The 15,564-nt window shown below is 34.6% G+C and overlaps 1 protein-coding gene across 5 annotated transcripts in view; it reads left to right on the forward strand.

Annotated features, from left to right (window-relative positions):
- Positions 1-14,385, forward strand: part of IL6ST (interleukin 6 cytokine family signal transducer) — a 37,754-nt gene extending 23,369 nt beyond the window's left edge. For 3 of the 5 annotated variants that reach the window (XM_044663888.1, XM_044663879.1, XM_044663914.1), the window contains 9 exons: positions 238-320; positions 1,899-2,109; positions 3,362-3,544; positions 5,632-5,733; positions 5,881-6,027; positions 6,320-6,460; positions 10,101-10,197; positions 10,782-10,863; positions 11,830-14,385. In XM_044663888.1, coding sequence (XP_044519823.1) covers positions 238-320; positions 1,899-2,109; positions 3,362-3,544; positions 5,632-5,733; positions 5,881-6,027; positions 6,320-6,460; positions 10,101-10,197; positions 10,782-10,863; positions 11,830-12,576 — 1,793 coding nt within the window. In that variant the 3' untranslated portion in view covers positions 12,577-14,385. The remainder of the gene's footprint in view (positions 1-237; positions 321-1,898; positions 2,110-3,361; positions 3,545-5,631; positions 5,734-5,880; positions 6,028-6,319; positions 6,461-10,100; positions 10,198-10,781; positions 10,864-11,829) is intronic. The other 2 variants (XM_044663899.1, XM_044663907.1) reach the window with 2 other exon arrangements.
- Positions 14,386-15,564: the final 1,179 nt, after the last annotated feature.

Raw genomic sequence — 15,564 nt, forward strand, 5'->3', positions numbered from 1 at the left:
TAGAATTTGTTCCCGACCCCACATTTTTACCCAGGATTCAAGATCTCTGATCATCTCAAAGCATTGAAATATCTGTCTGCAGAACAGTCAGGGAAAAGATACTGGGATTGGAAAGACCAAGCATTATATGAGATTGAAATGGATACAATCATAGAGGGCGAACAAATCAAAAAAGATTCTAGGAGGTTATTCTTGCATCTTTTTCTTCAAGAAAATTTTCCCCCCACTTTTTTTTAGAACCAACAAATGCATCAAGTTTCTGGTATGAGATCAATCCTTCTCAAAGTCATGGATACAGACTTATTCTTCTGAAATGGAAGGTAAATAATTCTATTTAGATTATTTTGTTTGATGTGTAATGTTTCTGTTAGAAATTTTTTTACCTTTCTTAGCCAAAATTTTTCTGATTGAACAAGAATCACTCCCAAGTATCTGAGAAAGAATTTGAAACCAGGTCCCCAAGTTCAACATTCTATCTACTATGGCATGCTGCCTCTCTACATCCCTAACAGATAATCATCCAGCTTCTTCTTCAAGATTTCATCTACCAAAGCAATCCTTTCCATTTTTGGACAGCTTTTTTCTAAAGGAATTTTCTGCCAGCCAAAACTTGCCTCTTCAACTTAGATCCACAGCTTCTACACTATCAGGCCAACTGAACCAAGACTGATCCCTCTTTCATGTGACATCCATTCAAAGACATGAGGACAGTAAAAGGTTTTCCTAAGTTTTTTCCTCTCTAGGTTAAACACTCCCAGTTCATAGTATCATTAGGTTACAGACAAATAGAACCTGTCCTCCACTTGGCCATATCAGGGTTAGGGGTGGAGAAAGCATGTGTATCTATGTATTGTGTAATATATACATATGTTTATACAAGAGAGGAAGGGAAAAAACAATTGCCTTTTTGGGGATTTAATTCCTAGCTGTTGTATCAGTGTGAGCTAAAGTGAGTCCCTTCATCATTCTGAGCCTTGATTTATTCATATGAGATGAAGGTACAAAACTAGACAATATCCTGGAGCCCTTAACAGCACTATTTCTGTGATCCTATGATTTGTATTACACATATAATTTTATAAATTTATTAAACTCAGATTCAATGTCTGAGGCAGGCAACTAATTGGTATAGTAGACAGCACACTAAATTTGAAGTCAGGCAAACCTAAGTTCAAGCTCTGCCTGAAATACTTATTAGCTGTGCAACTTCAGGCAAGGGATGTTACCTCTTAGCCTCAATTTCTTCAACTGTAAAAAGGGGAATAATAAGAGCACTTACTTCACAAGATTGCTGTAAGGATCAAATGATAGAATATAAGGGACGTGCTTTGCAAACTTTAAAGCACCTTGGAATAGTCTATTATTATTATTAATATTATTGTGGTGGTGGTGGAACACACTTATATAACCAATGGTAAATATGTTTTAAATAACTTCTTTCCCAGCCATTGTGCCCACCATTCTAGCTTGGGTTCTGCTTCTGTTCTTTTAGGTCTTCAGAGTTCTGCTTGAGTATCTTGTTCTGTGTAGTATGACATAAAGAAGCAAGTCCCGGATTAGTTATCAGAAGACCCAGATAGATATAGGTTCTACATCTTCCATTTGCAAATTGTGTGACCTTAGGGAAATTACTTGCCCATTCTGAGCCTTGGTTTCCTTATCTTCAGAATGGGATTTATTAGGCCTGCTTTTACTTATCTTACAAGTTAGTCTTTAAGGTCAAATGAGCTAATTAATGTGTGTGATATCACTCAATGCATCCAATTCTTTGTGTTAAGGTAAGATATCACAACAAAGCAATCAGAGACTTGATATGATTATAGAATAAATGGAAGCAAAGAAAAAATATTCATTTTGTCTAAGTTTAATGAAATAAATTGAAACTGCTTTCTTTACAGCCTTTGACTCGATCTCAAGCCAATGGAAGAATCTTGGATTATGAAGTAACTCTAAAGGGAGGCAAAAGATCACATTTGCCAATATACACCAATGATACAAAATTGACTGTGAATGTCACAAATGACCCTTATGTTGTAAGTCTGAGAGCTCGTAATATAGTTGGAAGCTCTGATCCATCCACTTTAACTATTCCTGGCCATGACTTTAAAGGTTCGTATATCTGAAAGAGCCTAGGCACTATGTTGATAAGTGTATAATCTCCCTTTTTTTTAAAAAAAAAAACCTTACCTTCTGTCTTAGAATTAATACTAAGTATTGGTTCTAAAGCAGAAGAATGGTAAGGGTTAGGTAGATGGAGTTAAGTGATTGCTCAGGATCACACAGCTAGGAAGTATGTCATTTGCTTTTAAAGACTGTATTACTTTTTTTAGATGCCCAGATGTAGATCTCATTGATGATGAAATTAATTAGTTGGCACAAAGTTAATTGAAATTAAGCTTAAGCTTCTCTTTTCAGCTACCTGATTAAGGTATCTTAATGGTTCAAACACATCTCAAAATCATTCTAATGCCAAAGTATCTTTTTTCTTTCTAAGATGTATGTTAATACATATAAAAGGCATTTTAGAACTCCCACAAATTTTGCCCATGCATTTTTTGACTCTATTCATAATAGTAGTTAAAATGTTTTGTCACACTGTTTCTTCAAACATATGCTACATACCCAAATTCAATTATGGGATTGTATTTTTTCATCCAAATAAATTTTAGTTCAGATAGCCCCTCAGTCAATTCTGTGTACTCAGAGATTCTTCCATGCCTAATCCATAGACTGGTCAGGAATTAAGAAAAAAATTGAGCTTCAGAACCAGAAATGTACCTTTTTCTCAGGTTCCAGGAATAAGAGAATGGCCTTAAAGGCCATCTTCATGGTGTCAAGGATCACTAATCCATCCTTTTCATGATATGGGATAGCAACCCTATTGTCCTAAAACATTCTGTACCTAATCACATAAGTGATCCCTCAGTTTTCTGACCACATTTTAAAAAATATTTATAATGACTGCTTTAAACAATGAAATGGGTCATATAAATCCTTCACTTTACTGCTTTATACTCTTGCAACATCTTTTTAACCATTACTTCAGATTCTTTAGAGATTTTTAGAAATGTAAATATGTCAGAAATTAGTAATTTTGTACCATTACAAATAAGGTCAATTTGTTGTTAGTATAAATACGGTAAACCAAAGATTTTGGTCATAACAAGAAATAAAGTTTTCCATATGAATAAAGTAAACTTCCATTTTACAAAAAAAAAGTTACTATGCTGATATAAAAATGAAGGTTGCAAAAACAATGAATGGCTTTAGTTGATATGAAGTTTTTGAAAACTCAAATGACTATTGTGTTCTTTAAAGCCAACAATTAATGTTTTCTTCAAATACTTGTTTCTTTCTTTAGCAGCTCACCCTGTAACAAATCTTAAAGCATTTCCTAAAGATAATGCACTTTGGGTAGAGTGGACACCCCCAAAAGAACCTGTAAATAAATACATATTGGAGTGGTGTATATTTTCTGATAATTTGCCATGTATTCCTGATTGGCAGCAAGAAACCAGTGCCGTGCAACAGACTTACTTGAAAGGTAACTCAGGCTAGGAAGAAGTATCGTTTTTGTTTAACTTCGTTTTATATACTATGGTCAGGTCATTTTATTACATAACCCTGTGTGTTTAATAGGCAAAGTAGCATCAAGATATTCTAGTGCTCAGATTTCTAGGAAATGGCATTCTCCATATGGTGGGGGTTGAGTTTACTAATCAGCAAACACAAAGGAACAAATCTAAGAGGTTAGATAGTACTTGTCATTACCATTACTGATTGCTACCAGATGTCATGCTAGTAGGGTTGGATTGATTAATTCTGAATTGAAACTCATATAATTACTTAGATTCATTCAGCCACAGGGGAGGGGGAAGGGGGTGTGTGTGTGCATGAATGTCTGTGGCTAGGGTAAGGTGAATGTCCCATTATCAGAAAAACTTGGGTACCCAGTTAGGATACCAAGTTAGAAGTTAGCCCAGGGTAAGGAGTTGGGAGACTTTGATTTTAGTCCTCACTTACCACTTACTTCAAGCAAATCACTCTTCTGAGTATTCTCTCTTGTAAAAGCGTGGTAGTACCTGCCACTCCTCCTTGAAAATGAATAATTTCTTGAAGCTAGGAAAGATTTTATATAACTTATCTAGTTCTTAGATCCCTTTTAAATGTCAAAAATGTCATAAACATTTATATTATGGTAGTAATTACACTATTATTTATTTATTAAGAAAAAACATAACAGTCTTCAGTATTTTTAAATGAGTTTGAATTCTACTCATCACAACAGATCTACATACATTTTTAAAGAAGAGTAACCCATAAGATGTTTGCTTAATTCTGTATTCATTGTCCCCTTTGCCATACAACTCACAGATTGGAAAGAACTAATAGAGCCAGTCTTCTTTTATAGACAAGGAATCAGAGAAGTGATTTGCCCAGGGTCAGTGTGGCTAATTAATGGCAGAGCCAGGATTAGATGTCAGTGTAACTTAAAACCCCTTATAAGTGGGAAGAAGCATTTTGAAAAGATTAAAAGCACTGTATAAAAATAAGATCAGAGAGAATTTCAAATGTGTGTGTACTTGGCGATTCTTAGTAACTTTTAAGAATAATATAACTTATAAAAGTAAAACAAAAAATATTCATCTTATATTGACTTTTCTAGTTGAGTATAATAACACCTCCCAGAATACATCCATGAACCCAGAAAAAAAAATCAAAAAATTATCTCTTGATAGAAAAATGATTGATGTGGCCTTTTAGATTTACATCAAAAGCCTCATGTTTTCTTATCAAATACATAAAGGGAATCGATTTATAGCTAGGAAAGACCAGAGAGGTCATGTTGCCAAACTTCCCCTCATTTTACAGATGGGTAATCTACAGCACATGAGAAGCAACATTATATATTATTATGAAATAGAGACAATTTATTTTATTGCTGAAATGGCCATTAAATTGCTGAAAAACAATTTGCTATTGCCATTATTTTTCTTCTGCACAAACCAATAATCTTGTTAAACTTAAGATTTTCAAATTAAATGTTTTGTTTATATTTTTATTCAGGGTCATATGTTCCCAGAAAAATTACAGTGATTCTCTCTTTTTCCCCAGAGAGCCACTTATGTGAGAGAACAGAGTGGCTTAATCTATTCCCCAGGGTAATGCCAGAGGTTAGCAAAGCCTTTTCTCTGCCACCTTTTCAGGAAAAATCTCATTTGGTTACAACCCAAGGTGGCAGAAAACCTTGCCATTTAAGCATCTGCTTTAAGTCACCAATGTGTGAAATTAATTGTCAAACTTAAAGACTCAGCACGGTTTTAGGTCAGTTTTTAAGTATTTTTCAGTATAGTCTGGTAAATTCAGACTTTTAGTTAAAGTCTGTTATTATTCAAAAGTAATTCATTAAATTGGTTTGAGTAAGTTTCTGAACTGGTGAGCAAAAGTCAACTTTCAAATTTAGAGGCAATTTTGATAGGCTTTCAATTCAGTGTGAATTATGAAGAAAAGCGATACTTAGAAAATTGCTGTCAAATGAACATAAAATGCATGATTCACAACCAGGCATCATAATTAATTGAATTCTCTAATTGTAGAAAGCCAAGTTTAATTTGTCACTTTTTATTTCAGGAAAATTAATGGAGAGCAAATGTTATTTGATAACCGTTATCCCAGTGTATGATGATGGTCCAGGAAGTCCCCAGTCTGTACAGGCATATCTCAAACAAGCTCGTAAGTTCAAAACCACTTTATCTGAATATTTTAGAGAATGATTTTGGAATGTTTTGTCACGTTTAAATAATGATATTTTTGCCAATTTCTTGTGCCAAGAATCCTGATGACTTTTGTAATTAAGCTATTGAGTATTTTCTATGATAGCACCTTCCAAAGGACCTTCTGTTCGAACAAAGAAAGTGGGAAAAAATGAAGCAGTCTTAGTGTGGGACCACCTTTCTGTCGATGATCAGAATGGATTCATCAGAAACTATACTATATTTTACAGAACTAGCAGTGGAAATGAAACAGGTAAAGAAACTAAAAACATCTGCTCTTAAGATATAGGATTGTCTAGCTTTTTAAAATGTTCATCTAAGTCTCATTTATTCATAGTGACATTTAGTGTGGAAGCATAGTCTTCAAATGTAAAATGTGCTTTTTGATCATTTTCATGGTCATAACAAGGAAAATTAACATTTTTCAATAATAGAATAAGATTATGAAAATTAATTATTCTCTTGTAATAAAAATCTTGATTTGGCATTGGATTGGGTGGGAAAAATAGTTTTAGTGGCTAAGTATTTGTATTTATTTTTTCCAGCTGTACATGTGAACTCATCCCACAGAGAATATACACTTTCTCCCTTGAATAGTGACACCTTATACATGGTGCGGATGGCAGCATATACAGATGAAGGAGGCAAGGATGGGCCAGAATTCACTTTTACTACTTCAAAGTTTGGTGAGAGATAATTAATTGAATTTTTTTTTTTTTAAGATAAAAATGGATTCCCTGCTGATTGCTGAAAGCATATCTCTGGATAGATGGAAATTCGATGTTCATAGCTGTATATAGATTTAACTATAGGAAGGAATTAAATGTAGTGTAACACTGGAAGAGATAATTGACTGTATCATCCTTTACCCCTATAATAGAATTTATAAATATCCTTTTAAATTTGTTCCTTTTCACAAGCAAAATCATATCTAGCACATGTAATCTACTATGTTTGGCCTCCACTCAAGTCCTTCTTTGATGCTCAGTCATGGAGGATCTTAGGTTCCTGAGGGCTATGCCAGTAGTGCACAAATTCTAGTAGTATCCCCAGCAAAACATTGCATATGGCCCAAAGGCCAACTTAGCTATGTTTAGAAAGTTACATCACTAGCAGATTAGCTTCTAGGTGATTTTTTTTCCATGACAATTTGTTTGCTTAGGTATAAAAGAATTTTGAATTGTGTCAGTGGAGAGATCAGGGTTATGACCTTGGAGCCTGTAACAACATGTTGAAGCCTTATTTATTGCAGTGATATTTTGGACAAGATTTTTCTAAACATGTATGGTACAATACAGTATGTATAATGGATACCTAAATATTTGTTACTTTATTAAGTACATATAAAATCATTAACACTAGTGACATAAAATAGACATCTATATGATAAGTATATTTTACATTTAAAATTTTTGATAAGAGAAGATTGACATTCATTATCAGACATGAAAATTAGTTATTAGAATATGACTGTATCTACGAGGTATCTATAGAAAGGCAGAATGAAAAGGTTCTAATTCTAGTTCTTACTAGCTGTGAGCAGTTCACTTAAAATCTCTGAGTTTCAGTTTCCCTATCAATAAAATAGGGTATCACAGTTTTATTGGGAGCATCAAATAAGATATAAAGCACTTTATAACTTTGTAGAAATTATAGAAACATGTGTTGATATTGCATGTAGGATATATAGCAGAAGAGAGTTGCATAACTCATAGGTGCTTATAACTTTTCCTTACGCAAAGGATTATTCAGAAGGCTCTATTCAGTTAAAGTTAACTCTTGCCAGAAAACAATATTTTGCTTTGCCATTCTCTATTTGGGCCAAAGTATATTTTTCTGCTTTTAAACATGAGTCCCAGAATTTCTGTGTTTAAAAGAATTTCAAAAGTCATCTAGTTTAGAGCATACCTTAAAAAGAATTCTCTCTACAGCATACCCTTCAGCTTTACTTAGTAAAAAAATCAATTGAGTATTAAATATATACTGTGCGTCAACACTAGCACTAGGATGACAAATCAATAAATGAAACAATACTCATAAGGAATTCATGTTCTAGCAAATGAGACAAGGACATTATGTATATTAATAAAATAATTACAAAGTAGTTAAAGGTCATTTGAAAGGGACCAATCGAAGCAATTAGCCAATCTGTCAACAGGCATTAAGTGCCTGTTCTGTACCTGGCACCTCACTTAAGCACTGGGGATTTAAAGAAGGGCAAAGACAGTCCCTGTTCTCCAGAAGCTCAACCTAATGAAGAAGACAACTTACAAGCAACTATGTACAAATAAGATATATACAGCATAAATTAGAGATAATAAACAGAACAAAGGCATTAGCATAAAGAAGAATTGAGTAATGCTTCTTAAAGAGGGGGGAATTCTAGCTTGGACTTAAAGGAAGCCAAGAGGCAGAAATGAGGAGGGAAGGAATTCTAGGCTTGGGAACAACTGGTGAAAATGCACAGAGTTGGTCAATAGTTTCTTATAGAAGAACAGCAGGAAGGCAAGTGCCACTGGACCACAAAGTACAAGGCTGGGGAGTTGGGGAGGGGGGTTGGGAGGGAGGACTAAATTAATGTAGGAAGGGCCCAGGTTATGAAGGACCTTACTGTACAGCCCCTGATAGTATAAATGATGGTGTCAGAGTAGAGAAAAAATGAACTTAGAGGGCTAAGTTTTTGGACTCTCTTTAAACTTTAACTTAAATGTTGCTATTCTAAATGTGAGGTCTTTTCCAGAGTTCCAGCAAGTTACCATACTGTTGAAGGAACTAAATTATATCAATCTTGACAGTCTAACTTTTAAGTGCAATCAGAAGATAAAAGTTATATCCAGATAGAACAATAGCTAATAGACTCTTATCAAAAGAGTTAGATAAAGGAATATGCAGAATTGGTTATTTGATAGATCCAAAGGACCCAGAAAATATCATTTTACAAGACATTTAGTTCTCTTGTTGTGCTTATAAATATTTGCAGAAAACACACCATGAAGCTAATTATACACTGTGCATACCAGAATTTGAGCCTAAGGTTATTTCCTGTTAGTTATTCCTAGAGTTCCTATGGTTATTCCTGTAAGTTACAAGCAGGTGATGGTGTATTATTGGCAGAGGGAGTTATACTGAGAAATCATGGGTCATTGACATACTGATGTATCATCGTTACAATAGCTGACATTTATGTGTTCCAAGGTTTACAAAATATCATAGATACATTTGATCATAAGTCAGCTCTATGAAGTAAGCTATAGGCATTGTCTCCATTTTTTTCAGAGAAAATTAAAATCTAGGCAATGTGACTTGACAAACAGTAAATGTTGGAAAGCAAGATCTAAACTCACTTTCCTTCTGACTTCACAGCTCCTTTGATAAGTCTTTAGCCTCTTTCATTTCCTAATGCTGCACTGCACTTGCTGACATTTTTCATCATCAGGTTCTTTCTGGGATTTTTTTCTCCTTCCTCATCTTTTACAAGTACTGGCTCACAAACTACCATTCAAATTGTTTCATGGGTTTTTGGTTTGTTGACACTTAGGAACACTTCAAGGGAAATAAATGTTCTATAAAATGACATTTAAGTGTATAATTGAACACATTCCACCATCTCCTTTATTTGCTTCTCTGAGGAAAGTCTTGGAGCTGTCCTCCCATTTAGCTACAGCTTTTTTCATGCCTTCTGATTTTTATGGTGATGCCCACATGAGTGGGATTCTGTTCTTTCTGTGATTCTCACCTTGGCCAAATTAAAGTTTATAGATGTTTTAAAAACTGGGGATCTTAATTTCCTCTTTTCCTTTTCTGTCACTCTACCACTGCACTATAAGAAGGGCCTACAAGGGACTAAGGACCATTTTCTCTTATTTTTTTGTTGTTTCATTATGGATATCACCAGGGCCAAAATAGTCATTGCCTACTGGCTAATGTTCTAGCAAAGTATTGTTCTCTATGTGACTAGGCAGGTCCATAGTGGGCCTGATTCTGTTGCCAAAAGTACACTTAAACCCTTGCCAAAATTTGTACTCTGCTAGTACAGCCTTCCAAAACTTCCAAAAAAACTTGCCTCTACTTCATAATATTATCCCATTAGATTGGGAGCTTCTTGAGGTCATCAGCTGTCTTCTATCTTTCTTTGACTCCCCAGCACTTAGCACAGCATCTGAACACTTAAATGATCATTGACTAGCAATACAGCATCATGCTAGGATTTTTGTGGAAGAGACACATACGTAGGTATACATACAGACACATATATACCTAACCATAACCACAGATATTTTTATCCTTTCTAGTATTACATTTCTTGTAACTTTTTTTTTTTCTTAGCTCAAGGAGAAATTGAAGCTATAGTTGTTCCTGTTTGCTTAGCATTCTTATTGATTACTCTTCTGGGCGTATTGCTCTGTTTTAACAAACTAGACCTGTAAGTACCTTCATTGTTCATTTTGTTCATATATTTAGAAGTTAACTTGTTTAAAATTAATTCACAAAGATAAACACAGAAATAGGTTCTTAAGCTGTGAAAGTTTTCTTTCTGAACTAGATATATCTAGTAGTATAATAATACTTGCTTTTTAAAGCACAGTTCTTTATGTTTTTGGTTCCAAAAAAAGTTATTTAAAATATCCAAGTCTGAAAATCCTAGAAGTGAATTATAATTTACTTTATAGTATGTTTTGTGAAAAGATAAATAAACTGTTTTTAAAATTCACTACTACCTAGTGGCCTGCAAAGATTTTTTAAATTGCTAATTACCTAACAAATTAATTTTAGTGCATTTAGAAGTGACATATTGGTTTTTATGCCTACCTTTGCCCTTAGTTGTCACCTTGTGGATGAACTAAGTCTCTTAATATTTATTTAGTAATATTTCCCTAATTGTTGCAGTGGGAAGAATTGTGGGGGTTTGTTTTCAACTTGTTATTAGAGTCCTGCTTTGGAAATGTTAAACTTTTTTTTAAATTAATACACTTTTCTTTAAGTGTACCATTTTCTTTCCTTTTCTAGAATCAAGAAACATATTTGGCCTAATGTTCCAGATCCTTCAAAGAGTCATATTGCTCAGTGGTCACCTCACACACCACCTAGGGTAAGATACAAATTGTCATGAGTTTTAAAGGAGTACACATATTCATAAAGCCTAAACCTAAAAAAAGTTGAATTGAGCTTAAGAGAAATTTGGTTGAATAAAAGCAAAAAGTTTGATTTTAAAAACTAAAAAAATTCCCACAGGCTTCAAATTGATGCTACCATCATAGCATATTTTTATCTTGTTGCTAAGCAAGAAAAGGACTTTTCCAACAGTTAGAACAATTTGATACATGTAAGTTTTGGGGTTGTTTTTTAATGATAAATTCCCATTTTATTGATGACTAGCTAGTTTTGCAGTAAACCTTTCTTGAATAAATATTCTAGTCATACCTAATCTTGTTAACATTTAACAGATTAAAATGTATGTACAAACATATGGGCATATGCATATGTGTCTTGGGTCTTGGGTACATACATAATCTATACTATGTACCCAAAGGTTTCTATCCAAGTAAAAGTTTGGTTTTGCTATCTACAGATTCCTTGGTTTCTATCAAGATAGAATCTCACAGTCATTTTCTAATATTTGTAGAATCTGATTCCCAAGTCTTCTGGTTTATGAAATATAACTGCAAAGAACATTAGTAGAAATGGTTCAGGCAATGTTTTGAGGACCTGTTCAACTGCATCTACATTTATTAAGTACTCATTTTTAAGACACTATGATAAGTTCTAGGGAGTTCAGAGACATTAACAGAATAATCCCTGACATAAGAGAGTTTAAAATGATTCATACTCTTGAACCAGAGTGAATTCACTGTCTATAGACTCATCTAGATTGCTTTGCATTTAGTGAATTTTCTACCTACCCTATGAAAGCTGGAAAATTTTCAAATGAACTCTTACATTTGTGAATTGAACCTACTTTCATGACCCTTCATAGGATACATGTTTTATTATTTTCTTTGGATAAAATAGCATGAATGTACATCATAAATGATAGACTGTTCTCTCTCTTTTTCAGCACAATTTGCATCCCAAAGATCAGATGTATCCAGAAGGCAATTTCACTGACACTGATGTCAGTGTTGTAGAAATAGAAGCAAATGTCAAAAAGCCTTCTCCAGAAGATCTAAAGTCATTAGATCTCTTCAAGAAGGAAAAAATAATTACTGAAGGGCACAGCAGTGGTATTGGAGGTTCTTCATGCATGTCATCTTCTAGGCCAAGCATTTCTAGTAATGATGAAAGTGAATCTGGACAAAACACTTCAAGCACTGTACAGTATTCCACTGTAGTCCACAGTGGCTATAGGCACCAGGTTCCATCAGTCCAGGTCTTCTCCAGGTCCGAGTCCACCCAGCCTTTATTAGACTCAGAAGAACGACAAGAAGACTTACAGATAGTAGAGAACGGAGGTAGTGGTGATGGCGCATCACCCAGGCAGCAATATTTCAAACAAAACTGTAATCAAGATGATGTTGGACCAGATCTATCACATTTTGAAAGATCAAAGCAAGTTTCTTCAGTGAATGAGGAGGATTTTGGTAGACTTAACCAGCAACAGATTTCAGATCAGAGATCACAGTCCTCTCGGTTTGGACAAATCAAAGATTTTGAAGAAATTAATGTAGCAGATCATTTTGGTCCAGATACCGAGGGACATATTCAGAGATCTGAAACAACTGGGCTGGAGGCAGCAGCCGATGAAAGCATGCCTAAAAGCTATTTACCACAGACTGTAAGACGAGGTGGCTACGTGCCTCAGTGAGGAATACTAATTTCCTTTAAGACTTAATTGGTGACTGTTTTCCTGCAAAGTAAAGCTAAGTATACTTTTATCTGTGACTTCAGATAAAAACATCACTTGTTGAAGGTAGTTATTTGACCTCCTGGACTAAAGCATACTTTACTTAATGGGCTATTTCTCTTCTGGAATAACTGAGATTCTACATCAAGCACTACATGAACACTTTTGCATCCTGTCTGAATAGTTGAATTTGTGCTGCTTCAGGATGTTTGCATTTTAAAAAGAAAAACTTGTCTAGAATTCTTTAAATGAAACCTTTCATTTCTGTTGTGTTGATAAGAAGACAGAGGGCATTTAAGAAGTTGGCATGGTCATACTGACTTAGAAATTTACTGGCCTCATTAAGATGGTCAGTCACTCTAAGAATGGTAAAAGTGTGATCTTTGAGCATAGAAAGATTTTTTTTTTAAGCGAAGAACCACATGCTTGGTTATCATGTTTGGGTTTCTAAAGTACTTAATGAATTAGTATACTATAAGTAACAAAGACTGATTTCTACATGCCACAAAAGTGGTTGATCTCCTTATTATATGGTGCAACCATTTATAAATGAGGCCACAGTTGACTTCTTTTCAATTGTGATGATACCATTGATTATTAGCACAATCCTTAAATTGTGGGGCCTCAATCTTAGCAGATTAAAAAGTTTCAATGTTTATTTGTCATATTATACACACAACAAAATCTTCACTTCACAAAAATCGGGTGGGCAGGAGAAAGAATGGGGAAGAGGAAAGAAATCACTTCATTACTACTGTCATAAACCTCATTTAAGCAAATTCATTCATGTCAGGTGTGCAGTGGATAGAACAAATGCTGCAAACTGGGCATTTTTTTTATAAGCCACTTGTAGTTTGCAGAGATTTAAATTTTGTAACATTTCTCTATTGGTATATATTGAAATTATAGACTTATTAGGCTTTAGAAAACGTGGTTAGAGAAGCACTTTATCTGAACTTTTGAGTTTAAAATTTTTGTCATTTAATATATTTTGTGTTTTTCTTTATTTTTAGCTAAGTAGGCCAGCATTGAAAAATGTCTTTTTTAGCACTTGCCTCACTATTTCCTAGCATTATAATCATTGTTGTCATAAGAATTATATATACTTATTTACTAACAAGAATTTTTTAATAAGATATCGCATACCTAATCCAGAGGAAAAATGGAAAATCAGCATACCCATCCTCACTAATTCCACCTTATTGTTCAGGAGCCTTCAGAGCCTTTTGAATAAGCCATCTCATCTTTTAGGGACCTGGAAGCTACCCCTTCATACTGCTGGTGTGACCTTAGAGTTCACTTACTCATTTGTAAAACTTCCCTGCTATGCCAGCCATATCTTAACAAGATAGAAGTAGACCAAACAAATTGGCTAAATACTTGTTAGACCTTGAAATGAGAAAAAGCATGCCAGCAGCAAAACAGGTTCCTACTACCTAAGGAAGGGATAGGCAGTTGTTTTTGTTTTTAAATCAAATTTGAGTTCCAGAAATCCAACAGACTTTTAGTTATGGCTTGGCTTACTAGTGACTTACTATGACTAGGTTACTAGGCCTTATATTATGACAAGAAAGCTAAAGCGAACTGGTGTTTAATTTTAGGATGAAATAAAATTCTACTTTCAACATCTTAATTGTTCACAATGTACTTCCCTCTTTGCTTTCGTGAATGTGTTATCCTTGCATTTTAATGCTTTATACTTATCAAAAAGGCCACATGGCCTTGTGAATGTAGAACTGGCCTCAGATTCAAGAAGACCTAAGAATCCCCTCTGACACATCCCACATCTGGGGGACCTGAGGCCCACTTAACCTCTCAGTGCTCGGGTAACCCTCAAAGTTTTAGGAAAAGTGCTGCTGGGCTGCCTTGTGGATTTTCCTCACCACAGTGATGAAATCACAGGCTCATTTCTTTTCAAAGTGCCTTTTAGAAATGTTTTCACATTTATGATCTTATTTATTAGATAATCCTAGGTTTTCATGTGTTAAGACATCCAGTTTTCCTTCCCTTGACAGAAGAATATTAGAGTCATGGAACTGTAGCCCTAGAAAAGATTTCATTTCCTATGAATAGCTAGGCCACTGGTTCTTCACCATTTTGTTGTCATGGCCCCTTTGGGTTGTCTATGAAACCTATGGATCCCTTCTCAGAATAGTGTGTTTAAATGCACAAAGTAAAATATATAGAATTACAAGGAAAGCCAATTATATTGAAATAGTTATTCATATATATATTTAGAAACAAGTTCACAGATTTCAGGTCAGCAACCCCAGATCTAACCAAGCTCATCATTTTGGAAATTAAACAATATTATTTTTTTTCTGGTACAGGTTTAGAGCTAGGTCTCAGAAATGCTGTGATTCAATAAAACTTGAAACTCAATAACAGTGACTTGTCTCAGGTTAAAAAATTCAGTGGCATAACTTCCCTTTTTTTTTTTTTTTTTTTTTAATTTGAACTCTGGGCTGCCTGTCTCTAGGCCTGGCTCTATCCACTGAACCACCTAGCTGCCCCCATTAAATGCCTTATAAAGTAGAACGTAAAGATAGACCCTACAAAGTATCAAATTTTGAAAATTATCTATCTGGCCAGATTATATTTTCTTTTATAGCAGAAGGGTCTCACAACTCCCACTGTGGCCTGAACCAAATTAATGTTATTGAGAAATATTTGACAGAGAAAACTCCAATAAAGATACATAAAATTGCATTATAAAACTCAACATAAAGCTCACAGAGATCCTTAGATACAGGTTAGTGTCCCCAGTCTCTACGTGAGTATGACACCACTGTTTTCACAACTGGCCCTCATCACATTCTACCTTTTGTATATGTCAGAGAATGCGCCACGTTCCCTACGCTGGATTCTAAGATGCTTGAGGAAAGGCAGGAACGGCTGCTGTTCTGTAGGTCCTTGCATGTAACGCAGCACCTTTTAACAAAGTAGGTG

The sequence above is a fragment of the Gracilinanus agilis genome, chromosome 1 (assembly GCF_016433145.1).
Source record: "Gracilinanus agilis isolate LMUSP501 chromosome 1, AgileGrace, whole genome shotgun sequence".
Classification (NCBI taxonomy): Eukaryota; Metazoa; Chordata; class Mammalia; order Didelphimorphia; family Didelphidae; genus Gracilinanus; species Gracilinanus agilis.